Source organism: Coenobita brevimanus, chromosome 28 (assembly GCF_032717465.1).
Source record: "Coenobita brevimanus isolate Jiangsu-jjx chromosome 28, ASM3271746v2, whole genome shotgun sequence".
Taxonomy (NCBI): Eukaryota; Metazoa; Arthropoda; class Malacostraca; order Decapoda; family Coenobitidae; genus Coenobita; species Coenobita brevimanus.
In genome coordinates, this window is record NC_136981.1 from 10885577 (window position 1) to 10908106 (window position 22530).

At 40.9% G+C, this 22530-nt stretch overlaps 1 protein-coding gene across 1 annotated transcript in view; it reads left to right on the plus strand.

The window, feature by feature from the left end:
• Positions 1–17534, plus strand: part of ergic53 (lectin, mannose binding protein ergic53) — a 59081-nt gene extending 41547 nt beyond the window's left edge. Inside the window, exon 12 of the mRNA XM_080268510.1 lies at positions 17465–17534. Coding sequence (XP_080124636.1) covers positions 17465–17501 — 37 coding nt within the window. The 3' untranslated portion in view covers positions 17502–17534. The remainder of the gene's footprint in view (positions 1–17464) is intronic.
• The last annotated feature ends 4996 nt before the right edge of the window (positions 17535–22530 follow it).

Genomic DNA, 22530 nt, shown 5'->3' on the forward strand with positions numbered 1-22530 from the left:
ATAAGGTTCCAAGACAATTCACAGGCGTAGGTGGAGTCACTTTAGCACAGTCTGATGCACTGGCCCTCACTGCCTCCCGTATGCTATGTTCTGCCTTCTTTATTTACGAAGAGTTGACTCATTCACCCCAAACATATGATTCCGAGACAATTCACTGTCAATACACTGTCAAAACATGGACGATTCCCCATCAGGACAATTCGCACCCTGGACAATTCCCTGTCATTCTATAAACATACTTATTATTGATTAATTAATACTTTAATAACTAATTTTCAGGGGGATTTTATAACTCATATAAGTAAAAAACTAGTGTACTTTACTTGCTAAATAAACTGGTATGTAAATAAATGACGGGGAATCGTCCTGACGGCGAATTGTCACCGACATTCCTTCCCTAAGTTTGCCCATCACTTTAACTTTCTCTGTCAGCGACATCACTTTACGAGTCCATTTTGGTGTGTTACCACATGCATCACTAGCACTACGCTTAGGCCCCATGTTGGCAGACAAGGCAAGCATTCACTGGAAGGCAGAAAAATAAGCCACAAATAACGGCTCGCGAGTCATGCACGGTTTGACTGTCGGATTCAAACTGACTGTGTGGTGAGTGGTAGACTGACCTTCCACACACACACACACACACACACACACACATGTATGCACACGGGCAGCAGGTAGGAATGTTTATATTTTATTTATTTCTCGTATATTGTATTTATTTCTCGTATATTAAAGTTATTTATTTGAATACTATAATTTTGTTTTAATTATTGTACGAAAAATTTGTGGATAACTGAAATCGCGTTAAAAAAGTTCGCGTGAATTAAGGGATTACTTATATATATATATATATATACAGCATATATATACAGTATATATGTACAGTCGTCAGCATAAATTCGCTGCAAGTCTACTAGTGTGATGCGAGTCCTTTTCTCTGGCAACGGTGTAAAGGGATGAGTTGCTACATACACTTTTATACACTTTAACGATGTGTTTTTCAAAAGTGGTGCTAGAGACTGTCTAGAGTACAATTCTCTGTATACCGTAATTGAGTAGCGTAAAAAAACTGCAAGAGTTGACAATGTTATGGAACGACGTATGAGCGTAATACTCTGGTATTCTTCATTATAACAGTGTGTAAGCTCTCTTCCCGTCTCTCCCCCCTTACTCCTCCTGATGTCCCCTCCACCCCTCCCTCTTCCTCCAACCCCCCACTCACTTTCATGCCTCTCCACTGTCTCCTCTCCCCACCCTCTCCACCTTTATTCATTTATCCACGACGCTAACCCGACTGGCGCATCGCAATTCTCTCGACTGTTTTCTAAACCCAGTCTGCCTTATTCCCAGTTGCTTGCAGTACCATCAACTATATCCAAGGTTTATTATCAATATTCCTTCCTGTTCTAGTCCCATTCTTACCCTCCTTGTCTCCTTCCCACTCCTCTCCAGTTGTCTTTCTGTTCTCCACCCTTTGTCACTACCAACAGCCGGAAGATATAGGAACATTGAGGTCTCGTTCTTGTGATATATTCCCTGTTAGTATTTGTTTAAGTGAGCCTGGAAGTCTGTGCCTATTATGTCATTAGGCGAAATTAAACAAACATTTGTGCCCACTCCTCCTACTTCTCGCCCTCTCTCTCCCCTAGGAAAATGTTCCCATTCTCCTCATACTGTTCACTGAATCACGAAGCAGTATCAGAAACAACTAAAGTTTCGAACTGCTGCATCATGTGTGGAGTAACGAGTGGGAGAAAGAGACTGTTGCATGGCATAAAACTCTCGAATGTTGAGGAGCAAAAAGGTTACAGGAATAGACAAGAAATAGAGAAGAGTGCGGTTTATTACGTAGATTAGCGTTGTGGGTGATATAAGGTAAACAAGGCGGAGAGAGAGAGGAGTGGAGATGAAGGATAGCGGGAGAGGGAAGGAGGAGGGGAGGGTGGGGAGGGACAAGGGATGGATACGAGGGAGAGAACAGGAGTTTCACCATTCGACAACATTCGTCTGTCGTCTTTTGCACATTTTTACGCTTATCAGATATAAAGAATATTGTATTCTGGGTGATTTATAATACTAATTCTTACAAACACGCCTTTAAAGCTTATAAAAGCCTGTGTGGCAACTAGTTCCCATACACCGTTGCCAGACAAAACGACCCACATCACACGAGCGGGCTTGCAGCGAATTTGTGCTGACGACTGTATATATATATATATATATATATATATATATATATATATGTATGTATATATATATACATATATATATATATATATATATATATATATATATATATACATATATATATATATATATATATATATATATATATATATATATATATATATATATATATATATATATATATATATATATATATATACATATTACATACATCCCTTATTTATCTCTGAACTGCAAGACATCTCCTCCAAGCTAAATAAAACTGTCTAGAGGTAGCAGAATTAATAGAAAAAAAGTCATCAGAGTGAAGTATATGATGCTTACATGTGTTATTTGTACCATCTGTTAAGTGCTGGAGAGGAACATCATCATGTGGTGAGACAGATATGACTGGGCAGTTCCACTGCCTAGTTATATAGATGACCCACAGCTCCCTCCCTATTCCCTGAAAGGAAGATGACAGACTGCAGGGAAAGAACATCTTCAACCTGCAGGTCACCTGGTTCAGGTTTCATATGTGCCTGGGACCCCAAAAGCAACAACTGTCTTTTTCAGTATCTAAGGGGGATAAATTATAAACAAGAGAATGTGAAGACCTTGTATGTAATAAAAATCTTGAAGAAAAAGGTGTAAGAAAGCCTCCTAAGCTGACAATAATATGGGCCACTGTACTGTACTCTCTCCACTTTAACTTGGCTTAAAATTGCTGACTGTATATTGAAAGATGAGTTGTAACAATAGATTAAAATTAGAATCTTTTACTAGTCTAAAAAAGAATGCAGTGGAAATCATGTAGAGCTAAAGCATTGTCTTTCTGCAACTGAGCTACATGAAATTAGATGCAAAATGATGAAAATATGGGCCATCTTAAGGTGTAAGAATATAGTATCCTTTTATTGACTCAGTGCAAGGTATGGAGGGGGGGAGGAGGAAGGCTGCCTGGTGCGATGGATGAACTCCCGGCGTGAACACTCAGACTAGCCCACGGTCTGTCCGGTAGAAACACGTATGAATGAACTAATGTGTGACCTGGGGTCATATCCTAATTGACTTTAGGGATATAGTTATACCTCTTCCTTAACAGTGTTTTGCTTACTACACCTGAATACCCTCTTGCCTGATACTGATGCACACCCTGTTGATATTAACATGAAATAAGTAACATACAAGGGAATGTCAAGGTATACAGGCAGACCCTGAGATACAGTAAACCGTATACAGTATACAATACCCTGGCATAGTGATGGGGGTAGAAATACCACCCTACCCCGCCAAAAGATGACCAAACCCCGGTATAATGATGGGTTTTGTCTTTCTTTAAAGTGATTTTGATTATATTTTGGACTTAAATTTTTTGTTTAGGTTGATTGTAAAGTGTTTTTAGACTTGAATTAATATGTTTTAGTCATAGATGAGGTGAACATTGTCATTTTGGGGTACAGTTTACTAAGTTTGGTTTTTCCAGACTTATTTTTGATGACTTTCAGATTTTATTTTTGGGTTTAGGTGAGTTATAAACTGCTTTTAGGCTTAGTTTAGCTTGATTTAAAGCTATTTGGGGGTTGAGGTGAGCTAGAAACTTGTTTATGGACTCATTTGGGTGGGTTGAGGACTTGGTTGGGGGGGGGGGAATCAAGGCTCAAAAATGCATCCCTGTACTTTATATGTTAAATCTACCCTGAGGTACAATACCCCACTTAGCATTGGGTTTTTACTTAACTAATTGCATCGTTAAACTGGGGTATACCTGTAATATCCTAAGTAAATTATTAGGGAAGAGCTGCTACAAAGCCTTCTGTCCTACCCAAAAGATGGCCCTTGTTCTGACCCTTACATGATGCTTTCTTGACCTTGTCCTCACCCTCCATGCAGAGTACCCTTTATATATATATATATATTAGTTGCACATATTCATTTATTCCCTTTCTTTTCTCTATCTAAGGCTCCTACTTTCCCGTATTCTTATTCTGTTCTATTTTTGTTAGAGTCCTGTAGTAGGGTCTGGTCTAGAAACCCCTTGAGTCACTGGAATACTACGAGTACGGTATTGTTTCGGTTCTGCTGATGGATCGTTTTGAAATTAGCTAATTGCAGCCCCTAGAGGCTCCAGGATAATTACAGGAGCCTTCCTGGGACTCCCTAGATGATTCCCAGAGGCACCCTAGTTTAGGGTCCTGTGTCAGATTCCCAACCCCATTTTAGTTCAGTTGATGGTGAAGTGTAATGAGAATAAATAGGCAGTTTGGCTAGTAACCAAGTAGGCTTAATCCTACTGTATAAGAAGAGCCCATCAGATTTTGTGCAACCATGACTTAGTATTTAAATTATGGGAGTGGCCTAGTTGTGTCAGGTAAAAGCAGACCAGCTCTAGTAACCAAGGAGCTGCATTCCTCAGTCATACCAAAGGCTTATAAAATTTTATGCAACCACAACTTAATGTTCAATTTGTGGAAGTGACCCAGTTCTCTCAGTTGAAAGGAAGTTATCGAGGCAACAGATAGTGAAGAATAGTCCTACCACCAGAGAAACACCCTTAAAACCTTGAATCTGGTGACATCTTTATCATTGCTTCTTGCTACCTCCAGGTGATTTTATTCAGTGTCAGAAAGATCTCTTGTACTGAAAGGATTAGTTAATACTCGGTAAGTATCATCATCATCAGCCTGAGTTTGTCCTCTGCAGAACAAAGGCCTCTCCAGTCATTTTCCACTCTTACCTGGTGGTTGTTATCTTGATCTTTCTAAGTCCAGTGAATATTCGATTTTCATCATGTCGTTCTTTTGCCTTCCATTTACTCTTATCACATCTCTGGGTTGAAACTCTGTAATCCTGGTTGTACATCTGTTATCTCGCTTAAGAATGATTGCTTTTTGAGTGTTGTGATTATATCCTCTACTTTTACATGTTCTCATAGCCAGGAGGCTCTCATTATATCTTTCTTGTTCAAATGTTCTTTCATTTGTTGCATAGAGTTGTCTGATGGCAGAAAGGATGAAATAGAACCTGGGTCATCAGGTTGAAGGGCTTATGAAAGTAGTTGAGCATTATTATGAATCAGTATAGTTTTGCCGCAATAATTGTCAGAAAAAAAAAAAAAAGGAAAAAGAAACCAAATGAAATGTTACTGAGATACAGTATTGTCGATGAGAATTGTGATGAAAAACCAGACCATATATGATAGTTTTGTTTTCACTAGGTGGAACTGGGCCACTCCCACAAATTTAATATGGGGTTATGGTTTCAGTGAGTGTTCGTTTGTAAGGTATGGAATATCCTTGACAACTAGTCATATCAGCTCTCCAATTTGGTTACACTTAACCTTTAACTGAGCTTAAATAATTAATTAAATATTTTGGCTCATTTGATGGAAAACAGCTGAAGGGAGGTTAATGATCTTCATCTTGTTAGCTTAAATGCATTAGTCTGAGTTCTCCCCCCCCCCCTTCTCTGCAGTATTGACTGAGCTCTAAACTAATGTGTTTTTTTTTTAGCATTAAACACTATTGGCTGTGTTATCTAAACTTAGTGCATGAAGGTATAACTATAATCATTTGTGGATCACCTCTAATCCCTGAAATTGGAGTGGCATCATTGGTAGTGTATTCTTGCTGCTACTAGCTTATTATATTTAGCTCAGGAGAGACTTTGAATTAGAGAGGTTAGGTGCAGCTGGGATAAGTGCCTTCAGTATGGGAGGCTTTTCTAGAAGAGAAATGATAATTGCCTTCAGTATGGGAGGCTTTTCTAGAAGTGAAAAAGACTTTATTGTGGTAGGTGGGGGCACTCATCATCCACTCACTTGATGTAGTGCTGCTCTTGGGTGTCTGCCCTTTCCTCTCCTCCATCCTTCTTTCCTTCCATCCTTTTCTGCCTTTCTTTCCTTCTGTCCTTCCTTCCTCGTCCTTCTGCCTACTGGTGATTTTACATTCCCTCTTCTGTCTTTCGCTCCTTCATTCTTTCTTCTTCCTTCTGCCTGTGGGTGACTCTACACTGAGTGACAAGCCAAATGGTTTCCTGTACACCAAGAAACCATTTACTATGCCGGGTGGTAAGCATATAACTAAATTTTGGTGCCTGGTGGTTTAGTGGGTAATTATTGCGCCCCAATCAGATTGAGCCGGTGTCAGGATGGTTGGGGTTTATTACTTACGTAATGCCACTCAGGGATGAGTGAGGCTGGTCACTCTCATCTTAAATGTCAGGACCAACTGCCTAGCCCTAGGCTCCTATACTCCTCATGGGACAATGTAGGATTGGATGATGGATAGATTGATGGATGGAAAAAGACTTTCTGATGGCAGCAAGAAAATGGACTTCATAAATTCAAATGGTTAATTGTTTGTTATGATCAGCCTATGTCCCTTATATTAGTGTGGTTAGCACTGATACAGAGTGGTCAAAAAAGGTGTATCATCATTGCCTGCTACTGAAATTATCATAAATATGCTGGTGTATGTCCACACCTTTTCACCCTCCATTTTAATAATATAGCCCTTAGAGTAACACTATTGCTGAAGCCCCTTGAATCTGGTGACATAGTTTTAGTTTCTTCTTGCTATTCAATCAGTTATATTAAGCATAGTGTAGATTTTCATTGGAAGGGTGTAGATAATAGTTGTAATAAGCCCCTTAATATATAAGGGTCCTTTTGTAAGTTAAAGAAAATCATCTGGTGGCAGCAATAATAAGCTAACAAAGACACCACTCAAATTCTGAGAGTTAAAACCTGTGAAAGTTGCATCACATGTATATTTTGATTGTGTTAGAGTGTGGTTTATCTGTACATATAGATATTGTCACAGTTTTTAGGGTGTATGCATGCAAACTATTACATTAATGCGTAATCTCATATGACTCACATTCATCTGAATTTAATTGTCTGACATTAGGTGAAATATAATACTAGAGTTGTCCTGACCATGACAATTTTAATGGTGACAGTATTAACACTCAGACTTATGTGACTGAGACTGCTAATTAGTTGTTAGTTTTCCGATTATCATGTTTACTCTTTTTTTTCATACTTTCTGGACTCCATCTCACCCCAGCTGTGAGTGAGGAAAAAAAAGGCATGATGATGATGAAGATATTATTATTATTATTATTATTCATCTGGACCCCCTTTCCCACCCTAGGGCAAGGTGAGAAGTAGCAGCATCCAGACAGCCCAAATTTGTCCAGTCTGGTGGGCCACGCATCCTTTCACTCACCATGCAAACCCCTGGAATCCTGGCTATATCTGATACTCCAAAATTATTCACCATGTACTGTAGCTTCATATAAACATATCCAATAGAGTCCGTCTGGGCTCTGTCACATTAAAAAAGGGTGCCAAATCCCTGATCATGCACTTTTCCTCACAATATTCATCCAGCCAGCTCGATCTCTTGTTAATTCCCTAACCTCACCGACTTCCAAACCTCTTTTCCTCACACACACATCCACCATATCCCTCCACCTTTTCCTTGGCCTACCGCACCTCCTCCCTCCCTCAAATTCACTCAGATATACCTTTTTTACCACTATTGTTATCCATTCTCTCCACATGATCATACCTTCTTAGTACACTCTCTTCTTTTTTGGTGTCCACAGACTTCCTCACTCCACATCTTTCACGAATCACATTATTTCGAATCCTGTCCACTCTCTGTACACCACATACATTCCTCAGCAGTCCCATCTCCACTGCTTTCACTCTTGGCTTTACATTTTCATGCCACACCATAGTTTCACATCTGTATGTTAAAGTTAGCACTAACATCCCTTCATATAAACCTCGTGCAGCTGCAACAGTCAAGCCTCTGTTTCTTATCAAGGCCTTCATTGCACCAGCTGCTTTCCTTCATTGTGTCACTCTACTTTTTACTTCTTTTGCACATTTTCCTCTCTCTTCTATCACTGTACCCAGGTATTTGAACTCTCACCAATTCCTGTCTCTCTCCATTCACTGTAACGTTGCACTGGGAGTCACCTTCTCTCTCATTAATCATCACTTCACTCTTTTCTACATTTACTGTCAAGGCACAATGCTCACAGACGTCAGCAAACCTCTGCACTAGTCTACCGAGTTCTTGTCTGGTATTTGCAAGTGGTGCTGCATCATCAGCATACAACAAATTTGAGATGTTCCATCCATCACCATTCATTACCAGTGCCATCCCCCTTTCCATTACTCGTGTTTTTACTTTTCTCATCGCCCCATCCATATATATTGTATATTGAACAACCAGGGGAACATCACACAGCCTTGTCGCACGCCCACACTGATCATGAACGATTCACATAAATTCCCATTTACTCTTTCACATGCTTCACTACCATCATAAAAACTGTTGATGGGACCTAGCAGCATACCATCTAAACCATACATGCACAAAACGTTCCACAATCCTTCTCTGTCTACTTTGTCGTATGCTTTCTCCACATCCTTGAATGCCATAAGCACCTTATAGTCCTTCTCACAAGCCTTCTCCACTATCTGTGTCACTACAAATTTTTGATCCACACATCCTCTGCCACTCTTAAAGCTACCCTGTTCATCACACACCAGGACTTCTGATATCTCTCTTATTTTTTCTGTAATAATTCTTCCATATACCTTCCCCACCACATTCAGTAAACTTCATCCATCCATCATCTAATCGTGTGTTGCTCCCTAAGGAGTGTAGGAGCCTGGGGCTGGCAGGTAGGTCCTGACATTTAAGGTGAGAGTGACCAGCCTCACTCATCCCTGAGTAGCATTACGTGAGCAGTAAACCCCAACCACCCCTTTGATATAAACCTGCACTGGCTCAATCCGATTGGAGTGTCTTAATTACCCACTAAATCACCAGGTGCTATAATTTGGTTATATGGTTACCACCCAGCATAGTAAATGAGATCCTGGAGTACAGAAAACCAATTGACTTGTCACCTAGTGTAGAGTCACCCATAGACAGAAGGAAGAGGAAGGAATGAAGGAGAGAAAGACAAGAGGAAGGAAGGAAGAGAGAAAAAGGCAGGAACCCGAGAGTTGCACTACATCGAGTGAGTGAATGGTGAGCACCCTTACCTACCACAATAAACTTATACCACGATAATTCTTTCACTCAGTTCGCACACCTTTATTTTTGTACAGGGGTACAGTCACAGCCTTTTTCCACTCTGCTGGCACAGTTTCACTCATCCTTGCTGTCTTACATATCTCCAACAAGGACTTTATTCCACCCTCTCCACTACACTTAAGCATCTTTGCATGCACTTCTTTAACCCCAGCAGCTTTACCATTTTTCAGTCGTTTCACAGCATTCCTTACCTGTGCAAGTGTCATGTTTCCCATCATTGCGTTCCTTCTCTGCACACCCCCAAAATCAGTCATGTTTACATCCACTCTGCTCGCTCTATTCCCATTCATCAGGCTTAAAAGTATTCTTTCCAACTGGTCCTTACTTCATCCCCAGGGGTTAATAATCTACCACTTACATCCTTCACACTTTCACATTTCTTTCCTCTGTCACTTCTACATTTCTGCACCTCTTTGCAGAATAACTGCCAATTTTCAGAGTAATTTGCATTCATTTTTCTTCCTAGATCATATTTTACCTCCTCCTTTTTCCTCTCCACTAGTCTCTTTACATGCTTCTTGCTCTCAGTATATCCAGTTCTTATTTCAACTGAACCCCTGTCCTGTAACCACTCTAGCCACTTCTTCCTCTTTTCCTCCATTGCTGTCTTAACCTCTTCATCCCACCATGCCGTACCTTTTCTTCTTTGTTGTTACTCTTGCCACACAACACACCGCGTTAGCGTTCCTGAATAAGCAGTCCCTAAATGCATACCAGAGGCTGTCCAGATCCATTTAATTCCATTTCACTGATTCTAACTCCTCCCTTACTTTGGTTCTGTAGTCATCTGCCATTTCTTTGATCCTGTAGTCATCTGCCATTTCTTTGATCCTCAGCTTCTCGACTTTCAGTCTTTCTCCCTGACTGCTCCTCTCTCTCCTGGTCCACCTCACTCCTCTCAGCTTGATCTTGCATACCACCATCATATGATCTGACAGACCTCCACATTGCCCTCTCATGGCCCTCGTATCAGCAACCATTCCCAGCATTGACCTCTCTATGAGCACATAATCATTCGGGCTCCTTTCAACACGATCCCCGTTCCCTCTGTACCATATATATTTATGTGCATCTTCATGTTTGAAATACGAGTTACAAATGTATAACCTCCTTTCTTGACACATCCTTCAGTCGCTTCCCATTATCATTTTCTCCTGGCACTCCATTGCAACTCATTATGTCATTCTCAGGACCAGTGCCTACTCTTCCATTCATATTGCCCATTATGATCACTTTACAGCTCCTGGGCATTTCTCCCACTGCTTCATCCAGCTCATCCCAAAACCTGTCTTTTTCTCTCTCTCACTCCTGTCATCACACGGTGCATTTGCTACAATCACAGCCACTTTCACCTTCTCAAACTTGAACTTGACATACATACATCTTGAGCTGACACATTTGTAATCTCTCATTCCACTCTGCTACACTTCATTCATCAACAAAGCAACTCCTTCCTTGCATCTTTCTCGCCCATTGTTGCCCGACCTCACACACTTTACACCCTCCCACTCTTCACTTCACACCTTTTCATGTTTGTGTCACCCAGTGCCATCACAGCATATCTTGCACTTTTGAACACATTCACCACTTCCACCCTCTTGCTCTCCTCGTTTGCACCTATCACGTTCCACACGACCATGCAAATCTGCCCATTTGGTTGGGGCCCTGGGCAGGTATTGGGCCCTCTGAGGCTTTCTGAAACATTTGCCATGATTAAAGGAATCTTAGGGACACAACCTAGCCCAAAACTCCGGTTATATGGTTACCACTCAGCATAGTAAATGGTTTCCTAGGTATAGGAAACCATTTGGCTTGTCACTTGGTATAGAGACCATAAGGCATCCCTACAGTGAGTGAGTGGATGATGGGTGCCCCCATCTGCCTCATACTGTATTATTATTATTATTATTATTATTATGAGAGGTGGAAGATTGTCTGGTGTTGATAGAGGAAGGGCGAGAGAAGGTGTGGCCTTGGTAGTGAGTCCGGAAGTACAGCAGTGTATGATTGAATGGAAGGAGGTGTCATTGAGACTGATGTGGGTGAAAGCGAAATTCGAGTTGTGGGTGTTTGTGAGTGCATATGGGCCTTGTAGTGAAAGGGATGAAGAAGAGAGGGAGTCTTTCTGGAATGATGTTGATGAGTGTCTGCAGAGTTTTGGAGCGAATGTGAATGTGGTAATGATGGGAGATCTGAATGCTAGAGTGGGAAATGTAGCAGTTGAAGGCGTAGTTGATATGCATGGTGTGCCTGGAAGAAATGAAAATGGGGAACGAATGATAGGGATGTGTGTTGAGCGAGGGATGGTGACTGGAAATACGCTGTTTGAGAAGAAAGATATTTATAAGTATACATGGGTGAGACAGGAGGGTGGAAGGGTTGTTGAATGAGCTTTGATGGACTATGTGGTTGTGTCTAGGAATGTAATAGGAAGATTATTGGATGTGAGAGTTCTGAGAGGGGAGGGTGGAGGTATGTCTGACCACCACCTGGTGGAGGGAAAGTTAAGAGTAGGTATGAGATGGGTGAGAGCTAGGAGGGGTAGGTGTGGCAGGGAGGTTTTGAAAGTGAGTGAGTTGGATAAAAGAGAGAGAATGATAGAGTATCAGGAGAAATTGAAAGATGAGTGGAATGCAGTGGAAGATCAGGAAAATGGCAGTGTGGAGGAGGAATGGCAGTTGTTTAAGAGTGCTGTGGAGGGGCATGCAGAAGAGGTGTGTGGTGTGAGACGTGTGGGTGGTGGTGTAAGAAAATGAAGTGAATGGTGGTGCGAGGAAGTAAGTATGGCTGTGGCAGAGAAGAGACGTGCATATGAAGTGTGGCTGCAGAGGAAGGATGAGGTGTCATATGAGATGTATAAGGAAAGGAGGAATAGGGCGAGAAGAGCTGTGCGTGATGCTAAAGTGGCAGCAGATGAGAGGTGCGGTAGGCGGCTGACTGAGAATTTTCAACAGAATAAGAAAATGTTTTGGAAGGAGGTGAAAAGGGTGCGAAAGGGAGAGTCGGGGAAGGAAGAGCGAATAAAAGCAGAGGATGGAAGGATGTTAATTGAGACTGATGCAGTAAGGAAGAAATGGGCAGAGTATTTTGAAAGATTGTTAAATGTAGAGGAGGAAAGGGTAGCTGAGATTGTGGCAGATGGAAGGTTGCAAGGAATAAATGTGTTGGGAGAGTTGAATGATTCTTTGATCACGAAGGAGGAAGTGGAGAAGGCAGTAAAGGAGATGAAAACAGGGAAAGCTGCAGGTATGGATGGGTGTGCTGTTGAATGCCTGAAGAGTGGTGGAGTGACTATTGTTGACTGGTTAGTAAGATTGTTGAATGTGTGCTTTGTGAAAGGTATGGTGCCAGTTGACTGGGCAAGTGCTTGTGTGGTCCCGTTGTATAAAGGCAAGGGTGATAAGCATGAATGTACTAGCTTTAGTGGTATGAGTCTGTTGAGTGTTGTAGGTAAGGTGTATGGTAGAGTGTTAATTATGAGAGTTAGAGAGGGTACAGAGGGAGTAATTGGTGATGAGCAGTGTGGCTTTAGGAGAGGGAGGGGATGCGTGGATCAGGTGTTTGCTGTGAGGCAAGTGTGTGAAAAGTATTTAGCGAAATGCAAGGATGTGTTTTGGGCATTCATGGATTTAGAGAAAGCGTATGACAGAATTGATAGGGAGGCTTTGTGGACTGTTTTAAGATTGTATGGACTTGATGGTAGGTTACTAAAAGGGGTGAAAAGTTTTTATGTAAACAGTAGAGCGTGTGTAAGAGTGGGAAATGCTGTGAGTGATTGGTTTCCCGTGAGAGTGGGACTGCGACAGGGATGTGTGATGTCGCCTTGGTTGTTTAATATTTATATTGATGGTGTTGTAAGAGAGGTGAATGCAAGTGTTTTAGGTGGAGGTCTGAGTCTGGTCATTGTCGATGGTGGAGAGTGGAATCTTAAGCAGCTGCTGTTTGCAGATGATACTGCACTGGTGGCTGATTCAGAGGAGAGATTGAGACAGTTGGTAGAGGAGTTTGGAAGGGTGCGTGAAAGGAGGAAATTGAAAGTAAATGAGAATAAGAGTACAGTGATGAAGTGTACGAGGTTGGTAGATGGTAGGGGGATGAATATAGTTTTGAATGGTGAGTTGCTTGAGGAGGTGGAGTGTTTTAAATATTTAGGGTCGCATGTTGCTATGGATGGAAGAATAGATGCAGAAGTGAAGTTTAGAATAAATGAAGTAGGAAAGGTGCTGGGAGGAATGAAAAAAGTGTTTAGATGTCGTTCGCTTAGAATGGATGTAAAGAGAAGTCGTTCGCTTAGAATGGATGTAAAGAGAAGGCTGTATGAGGGTGTTGTGGTACCGACTGTGTTATATGGGGCTGAAACATGGAATATGGGTGTAGCAGAGAGGAAAAGTTTGAATGTTGCTATGGATGGAAGAATAGATGCAGAAGTGAAGTTTAGAATAAATGAAGTAGGAAAGGTGCTGGGAGGAATGAAAAAAGTGTTTAGATGTCGTTCGCTTAGAATGGATGTAAAGAGAAGTCGTTCGCTTAGAATGGATGTAAAGAGAAGGCTGTATGAGGGTGTTGTGGTACCGACTGTGTTATATGGGGCTGAAACATGGAATATGGGTGTAGCAGAGAGGAAAAGTTTGAATGTAATGGAGATGAGGTGTCTGAGGAGTATGTGTGGAGTGACGCGTATGGATCGAGTGCGAAATGATGAAGTGCGAAGGAGAACTGGAGTTGTTCGGGAGATGGCTGGTAGAGTTGAGCAGAGGGTGTTGCGATGGTTTGGGCATATGGAGAGAATGGATAATGAGCGATTGGTGAAAAAGATAACTAGATTTGATGTGAGAGGTGTAAGGCTGAGAGGAAGACCACGAATAGGATGGATGGACAGTGTGAAGAGAACGCTGGATGCGAGAGGGATGTCTGTTGAGCAAGGAAGAGTGGCTCTGCATGACAGAAATAAATGGGGAGAAATTATGAATGAATAAATGATGATGCAGCCCTGAGGGGATATTCTCCTGCATTTGGTCTGATTAGCCAGTCAGGTCAGTTGCGAGTAAGGGGATGGGTCTGTTATGATGTGGCAGGGGTAAACCAGCTCTGCTGTCGGGCCCTGCTGCGGATGTCACTGATTGCACTGCGCAGTTGACCCATGTGTGGTGTGGTGCGGTGAGGATCTGTCCCTTCTCCCCTTTGGGGCTAAGATGCGATTGACTTTGGGGCTAAGATGCGATTGACTTTGGGGCTAAGATGCGATTGACTGTGTTTGAATGGATGAGTAAATGGGGAATGTGTCATCCTGTCTCAGCTACCTCCCTTTCCATGGGGGAAGCAGCCTAAGTATATAGATAGATAGATTATTATTATTATTATTTTGTGGTAGGTGGGGGCTCTCACCATCCACGCATTCGATGTAGTGGTGCTCAGGCATCTGCCCTTTCCTATCCTCCATCCTTCTTTTCTTCCATCCTCTTCTGTCTTTCTTTCCTTCATTCTTTCCTCGTCTTTCTGCCTACGAGTGACTTTACACCCCCTCTTCTGTCTTTCTTTTCTTCATTCTTTCCTCTTCCTTCTGCCTGTGGGTGACTCTACACTGAGTTTGCTGTACAGCAGGAAACCATTGATTACACTCGATGGAAACCATATAACCAAATTTTGGCGCCTGGTGGTTTAGTGGGTAATTGCGGCACTCTAATCGAATTGAGCCAGTGAAGGTTTACATCCAAGGGGTTGTTGGGGTTTATTGCTCACATAATGCCACTGAGGGATGAGTGAGGCTGGTCGCTCTTATCTTAAATTTCAGGACCGACTTGCATAGCTCCGGGCTCCTACACTCCTCATGGGGCAACGTAGATTGGATAATTGATGGATGGAATAATATTATTATTATCTATCTATCTATCTATCTACAGCCCGACGCCCGAATCCCGCAAAGGGTGGCCGCAGACAAAACACCTCCAAGTCGCTCTGTCACCCACCATTTGACTACCCTCCCCCCCAATTCACCCCCCCCCCTCATATACCTCTCAACTCCATCCCTCCACCTCATCCTCGGTCTACCTCTCCCCCTCCCTCCCTCCACCTCACCTACATACATCCTCTTAGTCAGTCTTTCATTCTCCGTTCTCTTCACATGTCCAAACCACCTCAGTGTATTTCTCCTAATCTTCTCAACCACATCCACATCCACCCCACAGCATTCCTTCACTTCGTCATTCGTCAACCTCTCCCTCCACGTCACTCTACATGCTCCTCTCAAGTAACTCATTTCCACTGCTCTTACTCTTGACTTGTTCCCCTCTTGCAAGGTCCATGCCTCGCTTCCATACGTCAGGGTAGGGATCACAATACCATCATGCAGTGACTTCTTAACTTCCACACTCACCTCCTTATTTCTCATCACTGCTTTCGGTGTACCAACAACCTTCCTTCCCTGCTGTACCCTTTCACGCATTTCATCCCCCAAAGTTCCATCCTTACTCATCACACTACCCAAGTACTTGAATGCACTCACATTCTCCATATCCTCACCATCCAACCTCACTGCACACTGTGACTTCATTCCTCTCAAACACCATAACTTTACTTTTGTTTACATTAACTTTCAGCTTCCTCCTCCTACACACTGTCCCAAATTCATTCACCAAACCTTGCAACTCCCATTCATCTTCACTCAACAGTACTGTATCATCAGCAAACAGCAACACCGGAAACTTCCAAATCTCACCCTCATTCATTAGAGCCACCCCTACATCCACTGCCCTACCCTGCACCTCCTTTACAACCCCATCCATGTATATATTAAACAGCCATGGAGACATCACACAACCCTGTTTCAGTCCCACATTGAGATCAAAGAACTCAATCAGCTCACCATCCACTCGCACCGTAGCCCTAGCTCCCTCGTACATACTCTTCACAGCACTCAACAGTTTCCCCTCCACTCCATATATTCTTAATACCTTCCACATACCTTGCCTATCTATTCTGTCATAAGCTTTCTCCAAGTCCATGAAGGCAGCATACACTTTCCTTCCCTTCTCTAGATACTTCTCCACTAAACATCTTAGAACAAATATCTGATCTACACACCCTTTTCCCTTCCTAAATCCCCCTTGTTCTTCTCCAACTAGCTCCTCTGTCATATGCCTAACCCTATCAATAGTATTCTACCATATATTTTACCAGTCACACTAAGTAGGCAAATACCCCTATGGTTACCACATACTTCTCTCTCCCCTTTTCCTTTGTATAAAGGAACAATTATACCTGATTTCCAGTCCTCTGGAACCCTTCCCTCTTCCGAAGCCAATCTACACAACTTCCATATTCACTCCACAACAATCTCACCCCCATACCTCAGCATTTCACCACACACTCCATCAATTCCTGGGGCCTTTCCCAACTTAATCTTCTTCATCGCTTCCACTACTTCCGCCCTACTGATCTCTTCCTCCCTCCTCTCATCTCTTCTTCTCCCAGCCATTCCTCAACCACTTATACTCGCACTGCTCTCACTCTACATTCAACAAATCCTCAAAGTGCTCCTTCCACCTCCTCAGTTTCTCTCTCTTCTCCACCAACAGTCTATTATTCCTATCTTTCACTCCCCTACTATTTCCCCTTTCACACTGCCTTACTTTCTTTACCTCCTTCCAAAACAATTTCTTACTCTCCCTCCATTTCACACTCAGATTCCTCCCAAACTCTTCATCCACTTTCTTTTTACTCTCCTTCACCAGTCTCTTAACTTCCCATCTCCTGCTCACATATATATCTCTCTTCTCTCTCTCATCTTCTCCCTTACCTCTACTCACTAACCATTCACTATATGCCTTCTTCTTTTGTTCCACAGCTCGTTTCACCTCATCATTCCACCATGCTGTCCCTTGCACACCCTTGCATCTCCTCCTCACTCCACAAACCGCCTCACATGCTGCGCCTATCTCTTCCATGAATATCTTACATACGTCTTCCACCCCTTCCATCTGCTCTAGCTCATACCTTCCCAATCTTTCTTCCACTATGCTCTTATACTCTGTCATTTTCTCACTATCTTATTATTATTATTATTATTATTATTATTGTTGACTAAATGATGAATGAATGAATGAATTATTAGTAGTAGTGCTATTACTAATATTACATGGTGTTACTAATATTCCTTCTCTTCTCTCCAACAGAGACAGCAAAGAGGCGCAAGCAAAGAAATTCTACTAATATCGCACAACACAAACCACACCATCATCGCTCGTGAGCTCCAGGGTTGTGTTGTAAGTGATTTGAGAGATTTTGTAACACGTTTTCCCTAATGATTTATTCTGTGCATTGCACCTAAATATCCTCTTTTATGCTGTTGATGCAAACTGTCTCAGTATTAAAAGTACAGTACCATAGAGAATGTTAACGTGTGTGGTGCAAAATACATGCTGTATTTCCGGCCATATAATGCACACTTATTCCCCAAAAAATTGGCTGTAAAAAATCACCTTGTGCATTGTACCATGAAGGTCATGGTTTGGGATAGGCCAACAGGTTGTGGTGACTGGTATCCACAAAACCCTGTTCACGAGAATAGCGAAAATATCAGTGAAATATGAGAGCCAAGGCCATGAACAGTCAGAAGCAAATCATTTGATGGCCTTACTGATGATTAATTAAGATTTCAATAGTGCAGTCTTAGATGAATGTGCATTATCATTAATACATATAGCTAAACAGTGAACTAAGCATTCTGTGGGCTAGATATGCACACATATGGAGCGATTGCACCACACAAGGCACATTGGTAGATTGTAAACGAAAACAGCTGATTAGCTGTTAGCAAATGCAAGGTGGCAGTGACAGATTTGTATATTTGTGTATTAATTCTTTAATTTAATACAAAATTATTTTCACCACAACCTATTGGTGGATGTTGAATATGAATACTGTAATTAGAAAATTAAATTGAGTACCTTTTTTTATTCCTCAAGTACCCCTGGCCAAGTCAAAGGTTCACATTATTTGGCAGGCAATATGATAACTAAGGAAGAGGTGTTATGAAACCGTCTGTGCCACGTAGAATACAACCCTGAGACTCTCATTAAAACCATTTTGTACTTCCCCTGCCACTCTCCCTAGAACTTTGGTATGCTTTAAAAATTTTTAAAAAAATCCTACGTTCTCCTGAACCATTGTAAGCTCCAGAGTCCATCATATGCTCTTCTGAACCTTTGGACACTTCTAAACCGGTGTACCCTCTTTGAAAACTTTTGTATGGTCTCCGAAACTCTCATACAATCTTCTGAGCCTTTGTACACTCCAGCCACTTTTGTATGCTCTTCTGGAAACCTTTGAATGTTCTCCTAGACCCTTCATATACCCTCTGAGATTTCTCCCCAACCCTCCGAAGCTCAGCGGTTCTCCTACATCACATCATCACTTTGATGTGAGTTCCCACTGTCCATATTAAATACAAGCTAAGGCTGTCTACGTTTAGGACTGGTGTGGTGGTATTACTGTAAGTGGATTATTTTTTGCTTTTTGATAAGCCATATTTGTAACTGTTTATCTTTGTCATTGTCAAGGAAAAGTTATGTTTTATGTTAATGTTTCTTAAGATATTTTCTGGAGAAGTATGGTAATATAACCAGTTTTATATTCAGTTCTGCTTTTATGTTTGCCTTCCATCCTTATTCCCCCCCCCCCCAATTTGTTTTTTTATTAAATCCTTTTCAGTTCAGTGATGTTAGTTTATTCTTGTTACCTCCAGACACTTTTATTCACTTCAGGAGAGGCTTCTTGAACTGGAGAGGTCATGCCTGGCCTTCATTTAGTTACTTCTGACACTGGTTGGGCTCTCCCTCAAGCTAAAAGTAAAATCATCTGGTAGCAGCAAGAATAGAATTTAAAAGTATGTAATAGTACTAAATGGGTTGAGGTGTGAATACAGGCAGTCCATATTGTTCAGTTGCCTGTTTGAACATCTATTTTTACTTTTAAGTTCTCAGTAAATTGTAGAAAAATTGCCTCTTTAAGTCCCATTCATTGCTGTCTATGAAGTTGATTTGCCAGCTTCCTTCAGTTTACAATATCAGTTGTATTTAAAAAGGTTAATACTTCAAAACTGATCCCATACTTATGATGTGGACTGCCTGTAAAATTCATTATTGTAATCAATTCTCTTTGTACCTTTTCCTTTCCCTTTATTTTATAGGTATGCAAGTAATCTCCATATCATAAAGTATTTAGTTCTGCTGTAAGGTTTTTCTCACAGGATCCAGTCTACCCCTCAGTGATTGTCGATTGTATTCTGAGTGGCATTGGAGACTTCATAGCACCTTCCTGAGCAATTTATTCCACACATTGTATCTCAGTATCTTCTGTTGTAATATTGATGCCAACTATGTCAATATTAAAACTATATTAATAGCATACAAGAGAATGTTAGGTGTAGTGAGCAAACTACATCATGAGAGAGGTGCTGCAAAGGCTCTGCTGCCACCTAAGGCCAAGTGAAAGACAGGGTTACGATGATGATGGTGATGTTTAGTTCATGTTTTGTTTTCATGTGATACGGGGTCATATTCTGATTGGCCTTGGAGATTATGTAGCATCTTTTCTTTGAAATTTGATCTGCATATTACACCTCAGTATCCCCATTTATGTTGTTGATGCAGGCTGTGTCATCATAGATAACACAAGAGAATATTACGCTGTAATATGCAAAATAAATTGTTAAGAAAGGAGTGCCACAGAACCTCCCATGCCACTTAGAATTTCTGCCACAAATGTACATTAAATGATATTAGCACTGTGTCACACCTTAAGTTTGTTAAACATAACATGTGAAAGTTGAACTGTCCAAGACATGAATTACCTGAGAATAGCCACTTGTTATTATATTCCACTTTTCTGTGAGGAAAGAGGGTCAGCTTGTTCAGCTTTGCTAGTGTGCTGTCTTCCTTGAGCTTGTTTCTTTTCATGTCCTAAGATGCCTATGTTACATGGTGTGGATGATTATGATTAGTACTTTATTTTATTATTATTATTATTGTTATTATTATTATTATTGTTATTATTATTATTATTATTATTACTTGTATTATCATCATATTTTAAGGGAATACTATAGCCTGACCTTGGGTGCTCCGACTTAAAAGAAGTAATATGGGTTTGATTTTTAAAGTTAGGCCATGTCCACACCAAAACCCTACTGGCATGGGAATAGTTCTGTATCACTGACTCATAGAAATTCTCACCTGCACTACCCCATGGAAGTGCAAAACTCCCACTCACATCAGCAGGCATTTGGTGTGGACACAGACTGAGTGCCACATTGTTTTGGTAGCCTTACACGTCACAGCCAATCCTTCAAGGAGCCAAACTAACAACAGATCACTTCAGTATTGTATGTGCCCTGATGCTTCCTATCAATACTGCCAGTTCTTTATGTTTGCCACCACAGTTATTTTAGCAAAGTTGATTTCCATTTTGTGGTGTCCATGGTACAGTATTTAAAAAGTCACTCAGATTTTAACCCTCCACTTTATATTAGATAGGTTGTTTAAAATTTTGCTCATATTCTTGAGCCCTGTGTTGTATAGGGTCCCTTTATTTCACATCATTTATAAAGGCCCAAACATGCCTGGCTTTATAAACTATACAAAATGAAGTGACCCTACACAACATCAGGGTTCACATATGAGCAGCTTTTTCAGCACCCTGTATATAAGCAGAATAGAAGGTGAATCAGCTAACAGAAACTTCCCAAAATATATATTTGCTGTTGCTGTGAACATTATGGAGATTATTTACAGACATTTTACCACATACAACCCCTGTCAGGTGCATAAAATTGTCAGGAGCCAGGAAGAATGATATTACTTAATGTCTGCCATTGTTGTGAAATGTATGGATAGGTTATTTTGAAACCCTTTTGCCGGTTTACCACTAAATGACTTGAGTGAGGAAGATGTCCGTTATCGTGATCTGAAGATTGCAGGACTTTTAGTGGTTATTTGTTGATATTATGAGTATGATATGATTGTTGTTGTTATAATTTCATTATTATTATTATTATCTATTATTATTATTATTAGGTGGAGATAATTATTTTCTCAACATTTCCTTTTTAATGCATGCCTGAGTCTTCAGTGTACAGTATCTTGAGATTTGTATACCTGTATGTATGTTTCCGTGTGGTTTGTACTCTGTCAGTGGAGGCTTTCTGCCACCTCCTCCTTACCAGTTCATTTGTGCATGGGATCATTCTGTCATTTTATACAAACTATATCATTAGAGTATTTAACAGGTGCAAAAGGTATACCAGAGAATATTATTGTGTTGTTGCAACCCCAGGCTTCTCTAATCTTGAACATGGTAGACTGCAGGGTGAAATAGCCACCTTTCTGTCATGCATCACCTTTTTGGAGGATAAAAAGAGGGGAATAAGGGATGTTTATATAACTGGGCAATGGCCTGCTAGTTATATTGATGCCATCACATGAAGGCATCCCTCTCCAGCACCTTATTAATGTGAAATAAGGTAGATAAAAATCACTAAGGAAGAGGTGCATAAGAGCCACCTTAGCTGACAAGAATACAAGGTTATGTCTCCTTTTATTACCTGAAGCAGTAAGTCTTGGCTTGTACAGCCCCTCAGTAATAATGTATATTTTTTTTAGTCTTTTATAATGAGTCAGGATATTTGCACAAAAACAGTAGCACATGTGACTAAGCTGTTGTCTGTTTATGGCACATTTATATATTGCTAACAGTAAATCAGTGTTCTAAATTTACACATTATTATTATTATTATTATTATTATTATTATTATTTATTATTATTATTATTATTATTATGATTATTATTATTATTATTAATATCATCATCGTCATCGTCATCATCATCAACTGTTGTTGTTATAGACTAGTGAAGTGGAAGGGGAGAGAGTGGAGGGGGAGATTGTGGATGTGATAGAGGTATGGAGTGGATAGAAACAGTATATAAGTGAGAGTGGTGTGAGTTGGAGAAAGAGGGTAGCCTGATGGCAGAGGACAGGGTAACATGGAGGCTCTTCATTTTTGGCCACCTCTTCCAGGATTATGGTCTCTGGCTGAAGATAGGTAGTTTTTTTTTTTTCCAGTTTTCCCAAAATTACAGTACCAATTATATGGAAAAAATTGTAGTAATTCATAGCATCCCAGACTTAAAACAAGAATTGCTAGCACAGTACTGTTACATAGTTTATTAACAATTTTTAAAA